General features: G+C 39.1%; 1 protein-coding gene across 1 annotated transcript; it reads right to left on the bottom strand.

Moving 5' to 3' along the window:
- Positions 1–6,721: 6,721 nt before the first annotated feature.
- On the bottom strand, positions 6,722–7,787 carry GCK72_025110 (uncharacterized protein; the record flags this gene model as incomplete). The annotated part of the gene is made up of 2 exons (XM_053736200.1): positions 6,722–6,819; positions 7,547–7,787. The coding sequence occupies 2 exons, from the start codon at positions 7,785–7,787 to the stop codon at positions 6,722–6,724; spliced, it is 339 nt and encodes a 112-aa protein (XP_053579766.1).
- Between the last annotated feature and the right edge of the window lie 6,222 nt (positions 7,788–14,009).

The following is a 14,009-nucleotide window of genomic DNA, read 5'->3' as shown; positions in this document are numbered from 1 at the left end:
ATCGTTAGCGGTTTAGTCAGTCTGAGCGTAGCTTTGTACTTCCCCTTCTTAAAACGGCCTAAAACAATATTAGTATGATTCAAAATCTATTACTTGAAAATATTTGTTCAATATGGCTCTTTCTTTTAGAGCAATGGAATCTTATCACTTATCCATTTCTCAGGTGCCACTTTCAAGTTCTATTCATCACACCATTCGGTTATACGCGTTCTCAGTAAGACTCGATCAGCGTGTGCCCTAGGGCAAGACTTTTATAAAAACAGATACTATTGGTAATTAGTAACCCATACAAAAATTTTTGCGCTTGGGCTCCGGGTTACGGTAGTACTGTAGGTGCTCAAGGAGCAAAAAAATTTGTTTTGTTTTTGAACGTAGAACCCTGTTTTTAGGAATTTCAATCATAATTTTATTGATTTCTAGATTTTAAAAAAAAGTCCCGTTTTTAGGATATTCAATTATAATTTTGTTGATTTCTAACCCGGGAGGATTCAAACCCGCGTCTACTGAAGAAAACCTCAGCCCGGGTATTATAGACTACTACATCCTCTGATCGACGAGTCTATCCGGTACCGACACAGATAAGAATGGTGGGGGAAGTTAATTTCAAAAAAAGTACCCTGTTTTTAGGAATTTCAATTATAATTTTATTGATTTCTAGATTTAGAAAAGTCCTTTTTTTTTAGGAATTTCAATCATAATTTTATTGATTTCTAGATTTAGAAAAGTACCCTGTTTTTAGAAATTTCAATCATATTTTATTGATTTCTAGATTTAGAAAATTCCTGTTTTTAGGAATTTCAATCATATTTTATTGATTTCTAGATTTAGAAAAGTACCCTGTTTTTAAAAATTTCAATCATATTTTATTGATTTCTAGATTTAGAAAATTCCTGTTTTTAGGAAATTCAATTTTAATTTTGTTGATTTCTAACCCGGGAGGATTCAAACCCGCGTCTACTGAAGAAAACCTCAGCCCGGGTATTATAGACTACTACATCCTCTGATCGACGAGTCTATCCGGTACCGACACAGATAAGAATGGTGGGGGAAGTAAATTTCAAAAAAAGTACCCTGTTTTTAGGAATTTCAATCATATTTTATTGATTTCTAGATTTAGAAAAGTCCTGTTATTAGGAATTTCAATCATAATTTTATTGATTTCTAGATTTAGAAAAGTACCCTGTTTTTAGAAATTTCAATCATATTTTATTGATTTCTAGATTTAGAAAATTCCTGTTTTTAGGAATTTCAATCATAATTTTATTGATTTCTAGATTCAAAAAAAAAATCCTGTTTTTAAGATATTCAATTATAATTTTGTTGATTTCTAACCCGGGAGGATTCAAACCCGCGTCTACTGAAGAAAACCTCAGCCCGGGTATTATAGACTACTACATCCTCTGATCGACGAGTCTATCCGGTACCGACACAGATAAGAATGGTGGGGGAAGTTAATTTCAAAAAAAGTACCCTGTTTTTAGGAATTTCAATCATAATTTTATTGATTTCTAGATTTAGAAAAGTCCTGTTATTAGGAATTTCAATCATAATTTTATTGATTTCTAGATTTAGAAAAGTACCCTGTTTTTAGAAATTTCAATCATATTTTATTGATTTCTAGATTTAGAAAATTCCTGTTTTTAGGAAATTCAATTTTAATTTTGTTGATTTCTAACCCGGGAGGATTCAAACCCGCGTCTACTGAAGAAAACCTCAGCCCGGGTATTATAGACTACTACATCCTCTGATCGACGAGTCTATCCGGTACCGACACAGATAAGAATGGTGGGGGAAGTTAATTTCAAAAAAAGTACCCTGTTTTTAGGAATTTCAATTATATTTTATTGATTTCAAGATTTAGAAAAGTCCTGTTTTTAGGAATCTCAATCATAATTTTATTGATTTCTAGATTTAGAAAATTCCTGTTTTTAGGAATTTCAATCATAATTTTATTGATTTCTAGATTCAAAAAAAAAATCCTGTTTTTAAGATCTTCAATTATAATTTTGTTGATTTCTAACCCGGGAGGATTCAAACCCGCGTCTACTGAAGAAAACCTCAGCCCGCGTACTATAGACTACTACATCCTCTGATCGACGAGTCTATCCGGTACCGACACAGATAAGAATGGTGGGGAAGTTAATTTCAAAAAAAGTACCCTGTTTTTAGGAATTTCAATTATAATTTTATTGATTTCTAGATTTAGAAAAGTCCTTTTTTTTTAGGAATTTCAATCATAATTTTATTGATTTCTAGATTTAGAAAATTCCTGTTTTTAGGAATTTCAATCATAATTTTATTGATTTCTAGATTTAAAAAAAAAGTCATGTTTTTAGGATATTCAATTATGATTTTGTTGATTTCTAACCCGGGAGGATTCAAACCCGCGTCTACTGAAGAAAACCTCAGCCCGGGTATTATAGACTACTACATCCTCTGATCGACGAGTCTATCCGGTACCGACACAGATAAGAATGGTGGGGGAAGTTAATTTCAAAAAAAGTACCCTGCTTTTTAGGAACTTCAATCATAATTTTATTGATTTCTATATTTAAAAAAAAGTCCTGTTTTTAGGATATTCAATTATAATTTTGTTGATTTCTAACCCGGGAGGATTCAAACCCGCGTCTACTGAAGAAAACTTCAGCCCGGGTATTATAGACTACTACATCCTCTGATCGACGAGTCTATCCGGTACCGACACAGATAAGAATGGTGGGGGAAGTAAATTTCAAAAAAAGTACCCTGTTTTTAGGAATTTCAATCATATTTTATTGATTTCTAGATTTAGAAAAGTCCTGTTATTAGGAATTTCAATCATAATTTTGTTGATTTCTAACCCGGGAGGATTCAAACCCGCGTCTACTGAAGAAAACCTCAGCCCGGGTATTATAGACTACTACATCCTCTGATCGACGAGTCTATCCGGTACCGACACAGATAAGAATGGTAGGGGAAGTAAATTTCAAAAAAAGTACCCTGTTTTTAGGAATTTCAATCATATTTTATTGATTTCTAGATTTAGAAAAGTCCTGTTATTAGGAATTTCAATCATAATTTTGTTGATTTCTAACCCGGGAGGATTCAAACCCGCGTCTACTGAAGAAAACTTCAGCCCGGGTATTATAGACTACTACATCCTCTGATCGACGAGTCTATCCGGTACCGACACAGATAAGAATGGTGGGGGAAGTCAAAGTTAAGAGCGATAAAGTATCTCGATTCTAGGGTTTTTAACTTACGTCTATCAAATTGATCGTCATTTGATTCCTCTTGATCCATTAATTTCTTGTCCACCGTTTCTTGCACTCGACCGTTTTTTATCTATCAAGCCGGTCGGTTCGCTCTTCATGCACTGTGCTTGAGCACTGAAAAAGAAAACATTAGTTCATAAACGAACTGAGAAAATAGGGAATATAGTACGAGATAAATCATGGTTATGTGGATATCTCAAAGATGGCCAAAAAAAGAAGATAGAAGAGTCACCATCCAGTACGGAAAGATGGTGGACGACTGAGCCAAGAAGATAATGATGAGAAGACTGGGGGCCAGTGGGCGGAGTCTAGTAGGAAACAGCCATCTGTTGGTCTAATAGGATCAGTGATTTCCAAGGAGATAAGTAAGAAGGTGGTTTGTGTTAACAGTAATGAGACAATAGGCAAGTGTCTATCTATTATATGTTCTCTTGGGAAAGGGCACGGAAAAAGGAGGAAAGAGGTTGATGAGGTCAAACAAAAACAAAAAAACACAGTCATCTGGCAAAGGACAGGTGGGCCCTCTTATCCTACCGTTCAAGGTTCCAAGTTTCCGCCAAAGTCATCCGTTCGGACCGATTTCCCAAGGAGATAAGGAGGCAGATGGTAAGACGTGAAAAACAATCCCTCTGACAATATACCGGGAGAGACAATGTGTAAATTAGTTTAAATGTCTACGTTGAAAAATGGATATTTCAAACATAGATATTTTTCGATTTTCTAAATGAATTTTTTGAATATTTTCCGAAAAAAAAGGGAAAATACTTTAATTTATTCGAAGCAACTGTCACTGGCGATATACAGTGTACTGTGCTCGCTTTTTTTTTCTCCCGACTTAGGAAAAATCCTTATTATTACATGTCGCTGAAAATTGCCGAAAGTTGCCGAAAGTTGCCGATTCTTAAAATCGGCAATTGCCGGATTGCCGGATTGCCGAAACTGAAGAAAAATTGAAAAAATTGAAAAAATTCGACTTTTATGCGGTAAAAAGGAATAAAAATTCGAAAAATTTGACTTTTGTGCGGAAAAAATATTAAAAAATTTCCAACATTCAAATTTTCAAGTTTGTATACTGAAACCCGGTCGGTGAAATATCTCAGATTGGCCCTGCCCGACCCGTTGCAAGTCTGATTGTCATTGATTTTGTCGTGTAAGTTGGGATTCCTAAACGTGAAGTAACTGTTATCCTGATAACTAATTACATATCACTTCATTCAAATGAAACATGTATGAGATCATAACTCAGAAATCATAACACATCACAAATATTCTAACCCACTTTTCAGACGTTTGCCCTTTTCACATTCCGCTATTTTTTTGTTCGTATATTTCAAATTCTTTTTATACCCATTGCTGACATTAAACCTCAAAATTAAATATCAAATCCTAGCCAATCTACATCTCACTCCCTTCCCTTCCGAAAAATTAACGTTTTGTCTCTGACGTCCCATTCAAAACCTCTGCGAATCGCATATTTTGTTTTTTCCTCGTTTTTACGCAAAAAAAGAAAAATTGGTGGTCTCGTTTTAGTGGGACGATGAGTGAGTGAGTGTTGAGAAGGTACCAGCTTCGTTTATTTTAGGATGTGTATAACAAAAGATGAGGTCAATCTCGTTTTCTTCGAGGAGCAAGCGTTTTTGATTGACAACTTGGGGGCAACCCGAGCAAAAAAGATGGAGTGACTGTATAGCTAATTAAGCATCGAAAAATGGGGAGAAGAGCGGGAACAGCGAAAATGTTGACATAAAAACGAATGACTCCTCATTTTTCCATTTTTTCAAACAAAACTGACATCACCGAATTCGGTCTTGGATCTGGATTACGTTGGATCCGTTTGTAAAATGTACGATTTCAAAATTCTTTTCTCCATTTTGGTTCCCATCCTCTTCAATTTCTTCTCACACGTTATTGGTTCTTAATGGCTGTTTCCCATTCCTACCGTAACACTATTTTCATGACCTTCACAAATTTCCTCATTTTTATTAGTTTATGACCCTCCGTTTCTCAGTGATTTTTTTCCGTTCCAATTTGAGCAAACATGAAAGGAAAAAAATGTTGAATGGTGGAAGTGAATCCAATAACGGCAATGCATTCAACGACTAAAGCTACTAATACTTTTCTGTATCTCGGTCATTAGTTCAAACTGTGCATAGTTCACTTATGTTTCATTTTCCGATGATTTAACTGTCCATTCAATTGTTTTCAACCTGGACGTAAAGATCACCTGCAATGTTACTCTCGCTTTTCAATTTCCATTTTTTAGTTTCATCCTTCATTATTACAGATACCTCTCACAAGGGAAGTCTTTGGAGACGCCACTTTCAAACGACCTATAAATTTGGTTATAGGTATTTTTGACTACGGGGAGTCTATTTCTGCAGTCAAAACCCGCTAAATGTCTCTGTGAGCCGAGTTATGAGCTCTTAAACTTTTCTTATGGGCAAGCTTTTTCACATGGAATTCCAAATCGGACGTATATACGCCACTGCTCAGTTGATGTTGTGTTCCCCAGCGGTTTACCTGTGTTTGTAAGTTGCAAAAAAAGAAAATCTAGCGTATACTACTTGTCGATTTAGAATTTCATTTGAAAAAGCTTATCTATACAAAAAGTTTAAAAGCTCATAGCTCGGCTCACAGAGACATTTAGCAGGTTTTGACTGCAGAAATGGACTCCCGTGGTCGAAAATACCTATGAACAAATTTATAGCTCGTTTGAAAGTGGCGTTTCCAAAGACTCCCCTTGTCAGACATGAAGGTCATACAACAAATCCATCGAGCGCTATGTAATAAAGATTCAAAACTAAAACATTAAAACATCTAATCTCTTTTATATGAGCTCTAGAAAGTTCACTCGACGTTCAAGGACATTTAAATTGCACAGGGAACAACTCAGAACGGTACGCCTATCTCAGGTTTGCACAAATAAATTAGAAAGTGGATTAGTAGGTTTTCTTGTACCGGGTCGCTCCATTCTCAGGCTCCGTTCATCTAAATCATACACCCATCTCATCTCTGCCCGATCAGTTCTGCATCTCATCTTTATGTCAGTTTTCCTGATATTTATGGTGAAGCCACGGTTCTTCTCTTTTTAAGAGTTTTCCACCCGCACCCTTCTTCTACTGAAATCGCATACCAGTGACACAATGAAAACTCGTATGCCAACTATTCCTCTCCCCTCATTTTTTTTGTTGGATTTTGTTTTCTTTGCGTATAGGCGGTGTGAACTCCTAGTATGACTATTCAATAAATCGGGTCTCCAGGTTTTTCACTATCCCATCTCCTTTCTTTCAAATCTGTCTTCTTCTTCTACCACCTGTTGGAGAAACACAACAGGCTCAAAAATTGCAACTCCCACCGCTTACTATGTCGTGAAAGTTTGAAACTAATACTGCTCAATTAAAATTGCGTATCCAGCAATAAATCCATCGAGTCCCATCTCATAAACGTTTTGAACTAATTATGTTCAACTATAATAGAGTATCCAATTTCACATTCCAAACACCATCATCTTTGCAGGTCGTCTGCATACCAATTTCAACTCTGATCAACATACTTATAGATTCATCTGTAATACTGATGAATCTAATGATATGTGAGAATTGTCACACTGACCTCCAAGTAGTGTACTAGAATGTTTTTCTGTCTTTACATTCAAACATGTTTTGACACTCAAGCATGTTTTGAGTAGAATGTAAAGAAATGACCACCTGCCCAGGGTGGGGTACGGTAGTTCAGTGACTATCTGCCAGAACGCTTTACCTTCTCAACCATTGTGTTTCATTCAATGGACTAACTTCAAGACAGTTTCGTTGCAATATACTTCCCAAAGTTTTCGTACCCAACAATTCCGTTATTCCTTCTACTCGTCAGTTAGTTGGATGAATCGGAGCTCATCGTCGTTACCTCCTCGTCAATCTTCTACAAACCCCTCCTATTTTTACGACTCACGGCGGCTCACCATACTACACATTTTGTTGGTTTCAACTTGGTAGTAGAATGAGACATCTGGTGTCGAGCGAGACTGTCCACCCGTCTGTGAAGAAATCGAAGCACTTGGTCGTTGCGTCTTCGACAATGCTTCTCAAGACTCCGCCTCTTTTTATTTCCCTCGTGATGTCACTATACCATTTAGTTGTTTTCGACATGCTGATGGAGTTCGTCTGCGCCTCCCCACTCTATTGTCTCTCCGTCAATTTTCTATACCAATCAGTTATGTCGTTATGACTCAATACTCTGTGGTTGGAATGGTTTTCTGGACTCTCAGCTGCTCCTCCATGGTACATCTCTCTCACCTCTCTGCCAGTAGTGGTGTGCATGATGGCCACCGGTTCGCCGTTTCTTACTGAGACTCCGCCCCATTCTACGACCGGGCGCTCTCAACAATCTCTGCTTGGAATGGTTCCCTGAACACTCATCTCCTCCTCCATGATACTTCTCTGCTAGTTGGAATCGTCGATGCCCTACGGTGGCCTCCGCTTTGTCGTTTCTTTCTGAAGCTCCACCCCATTCTACTGTCGGCCGCTCGCCACTCATTCAGTTGTGTTTTTTTACTTGGCAGAGAATGGTTGTATGCCTCTCTTCTCCTCGTCAAACTTCTTTCATCCGTTCCTCCCTTTTCACCAAATGGACAATATCCTTCATTACAGAGGCTCTTCAAAAAAAAATCTTCGTACTGAAAAAAGCAATGCGATAATACAAGAAGGATGATATGATTTGACGCTCGAGGATATCTGAATTACACACGAAACGCATTAGAACGGTATGTTTATCCAATTGTCATGTTAGAGCATAGATTAGTTAGTGTTCTTGTCTTAAGAATTCGGTAGTAAGGATATTTACCTAAGTTCTGAAAAGCATGAAAATAACATCCATCTACTATGCGTACTATTCTAGTTTCAATTTTTCTGCCATATTTCCCACTCCTGCGTTGGTTTCTCTGTTTTTGAACTCACGTGCCAGTTTTCGTTTCACTTAGTTTTTTCCTTTTTCAACTATCTATGCTCGACCGGCAGCTGCTTCTTTGAGACAGTTCTATAGCTTCTCTATCTTTCCTCCACTCCTCCACATATCTCATATCTTTAAATTTTTTACTCTACAATTGCTTGGAATAGTCGGTGTTTACAACCACTTCTTCCACTCTGACTCCGTTGCTTTTCACAACCTCGTAATACTATTCGGTAGCTTTGTCGAATATCTTCTCACTAATTTCAACACCGATCACCATATGGATGATCTTGTATTACAACCAAAAGTGAAAGTTGTCACATTCAAGCATGCGACCTTTAGAAAGTTCACGAGACTGCTTCTCTTTTTGTTTTTATACTTAGTGTCTATCGGAGATAGATGCTATTTTTGGCCAGTGTCAATGTTGGAATATGGTCCCCTGTTCTTAGTAAGGTACGGTAGTTGTTCGTTTCCTACCTAACGTTTTCCCAAAGTTTTAGTACTCAACAAAATCCGTTTTTCTCTATCCGTCTGCTAGTTGAATGCATCAAAACTCATAGTCATTCCCTCCTTGTCAATTCTTCTGAAAATCCCGCCTTTTTTTACGAGCCACGGCGGCTCACCATTCTATTCTTTTGTTTTCAACTTGGTAGTAGAGTGAGACATCTGCTGTTGAGCGAGACTGTCTATCCGTCTGTTAGCTGGAGAAGTCGAAGCACGTCATCGTCGCCTCTTCGTCAGTTTTTCTCAAGACTTTACCTCTTTTTATCTCTCGTCTGATCTCATCATACCATTCAGCGTTGTTTTCAACAAGCTGATGGAATATGTCTGCGCCTCCCTCACACTATTTTCTCTCCGTCAATTTTCCATTCCAATCAGTTTCGTCGTTATGACTCAATACTCTGTTGTTGGAATGGTTCCCTGAACTCTCCGCTCCTCCTCCATGATATTTCCCTCTCTCGCCTCTCTGCTAGTAGTGATGTGCATGGTGGCCTCCGGTCCGCCGTTTCTTACTGAGACTCCGCCCCATTCTACGACCAGGCGCTCTCAACACTCTCTGCTTGGAATGGTTTCCTGAACTCTCAGCTCCTCCTCCATAATACTTCTTTCTCGCCTCTGCTGGTTAGAATTGTTCGATGCCTACGGTGACCTCCGCTCCGCCGTTTCTTTCTGAAGCTCCGCCCCATTCTACTGTCGAGCGCTCGCCACTCATTCAGTTGTGTTTTTCTACTTGGCAGAGAATGGTTGTGTGTGCCTCTCCTCTCCTCCTCGCGAACTCTACTCAACTGTTATTCAATTTTAACTGCAAGAGATAAACAGAAACCCATTTTCAAAAACTCTTCAATGAGAGATACCGTGGCACAGAGGACTACGTGATAAAACGAGAAGGATGATATGATTTGACGTTCTGAAATCACACACGGAGCACATTCGAGCGGTACGTCTATTTCAGGTTCCAATTATCATGTAAAAGCGTAAATTAGTTTGTACTCTTGTCCTAGGAACTTATAGGGAGTTTTCTTTTTCGAGCCCTAACATATTTCTTGGAAGCGTACTATTCTGATTTTTCTCCTCTTTTTCCTCCTCCTGGGTTCACTTTTCTGACTGTGATTTCACGTGCTTATTTTCGTTTCAATCTGTTTTTTTTTTCATTCTTCAACTATCTATTCTCGACGGGGGTTGCTTATTGGAGACGGTTCTATTGCTTTTCTATCTTTCTACGACACATCTCATATCTCAAACTAACATTGCTTAGAGTAGTCGGTGTTCACAACGACTCCTCTTCTCCCTCTCTGACTCTGTCGCTCCTCTCAACCTCGTGATACCATTCAATAGTTTTATCGGTCATATGCACACCAATTTCAACACCGACCAACATATGGATGATCTTGTAGTGCCAGCGAAAGTTGTCACATTCAAACTTTCGACCAAGTTGAGCACAACGTCAAAAAGTTCAATACTAATTATGTTTATTTCGAATCTCGATTGTCGGTTTTTTTGAGTAATGGTGCCCTTGTTTCTCTATTTCTTCTTAACGCCCTAATTTCTTTTGCTTTCCGACTCCCTTCACACTTGCTGGAGTATTTGGTGTTTACGACCACCTCTCTTCCGTCGCTCTATTCTCAGGCTCCGTCACATCTTAAGATCTTCAGGCTATTGCCATACCCATTGAGCTGTTTTCTATTCGGTAAATCACCATCTGCGCCTCTTGAATTGGATTCAACTTCATCCGTTCCTTATACTCGATTTCTATACAGAGTTTCACTGTCACCTTTGAATGTTCCATTCTGTTTTCTGGTTATCATTCTAGTTGTTATGACTCAATGCTTTGTTTTTGTGAGAACTTCTTGAATTCTCTGTTCCTCTATCATGTCTCCCCTCTGCTGATGGGAGTGGCCGATGCCTACGGTGGTCTCCGGTCCGTTGTATCTTTCTAAGGCTCCGCCCCATACTACGAACGGGGAAGATTGTCTGCCGTTAGTTGGTTGAAGAAGTCAACGCCCGTCGTCATTGTCTCCTCGTCAATGCTGCAGAAAACTCCGCCCCTTTCACTCGGCCCGTGTGATCTCACCATGTTGTCAACATACTGGTAAAATCCGTCTGCGCCTCCTCCACTCTATTTTCTTTCCTTCAATTCTCTGTTTCAATCAATTTTGTCGTTATGACTTAACACTTTCTTGTTGGAACAGTGTCCTGAATTTTCTGCTCCTCCTCCATAATACTACACTCTTGCCTCTCTGTTAGTTGAGATGTGCATGGTGGCCACCGGTCCGCCGTTTCTGACTGAGACTCCGCCCCATTCTACGGTCGGGCGCTCTCAACTCTCTCTGGTTAGAATGGTTCCCTGAATATTCCACCATACCACTCAACTGTTATCAACATGCTGGTAGAGTCCGTCTTCGCCTCCTCCACTCTATTCTCTCTCCTTGAGTTTTTTGTTCCAATCAATTTTGTCTTTATGACTCAATACCCTCTGGTTGGAATGGTTCTCTGAATTCTCTATTCCTATTCCTCCTTCATGATCCTTTTGTCTCGCCTCTCCTGGTGGGACGAGTAGATGCCTACGGTGATCTCCGGTCCGCCGTTTTTTTTTGAGAATCCGCCCCACTCTACTACCGGGAGCATGCCATCCGCTCAGTTGTGTTTTTACTTGGCATATAGCGATTGTACGTCTTGTGATCTCTTTCCACCCGTCCGTTTTCGGTTCCTCTAATCTATAGTGTCCTTTATTGCAGAGACTCTCCCAAGAGGAACTTCACGGCACCGATGACAACGCAATATTGCAGGATGGATGATGTCACTCGTGGTTGGAGGATATCTGAAACACCTTGCGGTTAGTTTCCTTTAATCAGGATTTAGTTGGTGGGAAACTTCTGCAAGTTCTGTCAAGCATAAGAAACAAGTTTTCAAAGAGTATCTTGATCTTTTTCTTCACATTTTGCCCTACTCTGATATCTCTATGCCTTCTTCTAGTTGTCCTCCACTAGCTACCATCTCATTCAATCCACCAATACAGTTTCAGTACAGTACGTCAACCTCCTCTTTGCACGTTCAGTTCCGCTTCTCACCTTCTTATCAGTTTTTCTGTTATTTATGGTTGAGTTAAGATCTTTTCTCTTGTTGTAAGGTTCCCATACGCACCCTTTTTATAAAAATTTTTAATAGCAGTCACACTATTAAGCGTCGAATATCTGTTTTTTAAATTCTTCCTGCATGGGCGGCTTGGGTCTTTTTTTTTAAAGTTGGATAGACCGATAATTGACTAAAGGGGCATTCTTGTATAAAGAGTAGTATTGAAAAACATCGATCATTTTCTGCTCAACTCCTGACCGTTAAAAACTATCAATGATTTGCGCGGTAAATCCGGCAATTGCAAAATCCCTCCGGCCGACGCAAAAACTGCCGAATCTCTGTGGTCGACGCGATACATGCTGGGAAACTCGGCGGCGACAAAACCATCGGTCATTTCTTCTCCTTCTACCCTACTATCGTTTGGAGTGGTTGATGTCTACTGTCGCTGTTTGTTCGTCGCTCTCAGGCTCCGCCCATTCAGTTGTTTTTCGCTTCGACCGTCTTCTGCGCCTCCACCTCCTCCTGCTTCTCTCTCCTCACATCATCCAATCAATAGTGACCTCGGTAGCAGAGAATCTTTAAAACACAATATGCAAAAAATCTCTCAATAGTCACACGATCAGTGTTCGCCTATCAGTCAGTCATTTTTTCTTTTTTCCTCATATCACTGAATGGATAGTTGTGCTGCAACATTAAGAACACCGAAATCTTATCATTCAATTACTAGCCCAGTCGGGTCCTGTTTCTTAAACTCAACTTATTAGGAGTGAAACTGTTGTTTGTCTTTTATTTTTATCTCCCTCTCCACTAGCCAGAATAGTCCGCGCTTACTGTCGCCTTTCGTTCTTGCTTTCTTTCTCAGACCCGCTCTTTCTCCATTCTTGAAATCGCCGGGCACTCGCCATTAAAATGTTTCCCGCCCGGTGGCTGACAATATTCTGCGTCTCCTTTCTGTCTTGCTTCTGTCTCGTTCGTTTTTTTCAAATTCGTCCAATCAATTGTGTCCCTGTTGAAAAGAGTCTTTGAATCACATTCTACAACTGTATAGAGTAAATGACAGAATGGTGATGTCAGTATGGATGCTCAGAGCTCAAAAAAAAGCACAACTGTTTAACGGTACGTTTGTTTTTTGCCTTGCGTCTTCCAGATCAAGCGTGATAGTATAGCCACATAGTTTGAGCGGCGCTCGTTTCTAGATTGTAGTTAAACTATTTCAATGTATGTTTCTTCTCTTTTTTTTCAGAGCTGAATAGCTGTCTTGTATTTCAGTTATTCAGTTCTTCTTTTTTCGAAAGTCCTCATCTTCTGCTCATAAGATATCATTTTTTGTCTGGATTTTCTCTCATTCTACGTTCTACCTGCTACAATTATTTGTATGACTGCTCATCTTGTCGTCTCGTTTCATTTTGTTCTCACGATTAGTATTCGTATCCCAGCCATTCTTTTTTCTCTATCTCTAATATCACTTTTTTTGGTACGATTAGTTTATTCTGCTCTGACTTCTAGAAAGAACGATTTCTCCTTTTTTATTTCTTTCTGTGCTTTTCTTCATCACTTTTCTCTCTTTTGCAGTTAGTTAGAATGACCGGTGCACACTGTCGCTTCGCGTTGGTAATTTCTTTTTCAGACTCCGCCCACTCCTAGTTCCTCCGGGAAACGACGTGCAGTTATTTCAGCTTTTCCGTCGAAAGACTTATGCGCCTCCTCCCCCTATCGCTCTCTTATCTTTTGTTTTGTTTCCTGGATTACACGATTGTAGAGTATTCCTGGCTTTTTTGTACTACTATAGAACAAAGATTAGTCACAGAAGGAGGGAAAACCAGCTGTATTTGTTTTGTTTCAGAATTCGTCGCCGCCTGGAACCTACAATACACCAACGCACGGATTTCTCAGCCAGTGAGAATAGATTATTGTTTTCGAGACTGACGTGGAGAACCTGATCAAAATGGATGCATTCCAGTTTTTCAAAGTTGAGTTGATTAGGATGCTTAATGTTTTCCCCGATGATGTTCAGAAAACAAATAATAGCATTAGAATTGTATCTAAGTTGACTTGCTATTTTATGTACACACGAGCACGCGGTCGTATTAAAAACATGGTATACTAACGGTGAAGTGTCCAATTCGATAATCAACTCAAGGCTTGACTATACAGTTGAGTCAACTCTGATATTTTCAGGTTTCTCGGCAATCCTGAAGTCAACTTGATATCTCTGTTCAACCGATTCTCTCTTCTACC

Source organism: Caenorhabditis remanei, chromosome X (genome assembly GCF_010183535.1).
Source record: "Caenorhabditis remanei strain PX506 chromosome X, whole genome shotgun sequence".
NCBI lineage: Eukaryota > Metazoa > Nematoda > Chromadorea > Rhabditida > Rhabditidae > Caenorhabditis > Caenorhabditis remanei.
The sequence above is the reverse complement of the archived record's forward strand: the minus strand, read 5'-3'. Positions and strand labels throughout refer to the sequence as shown.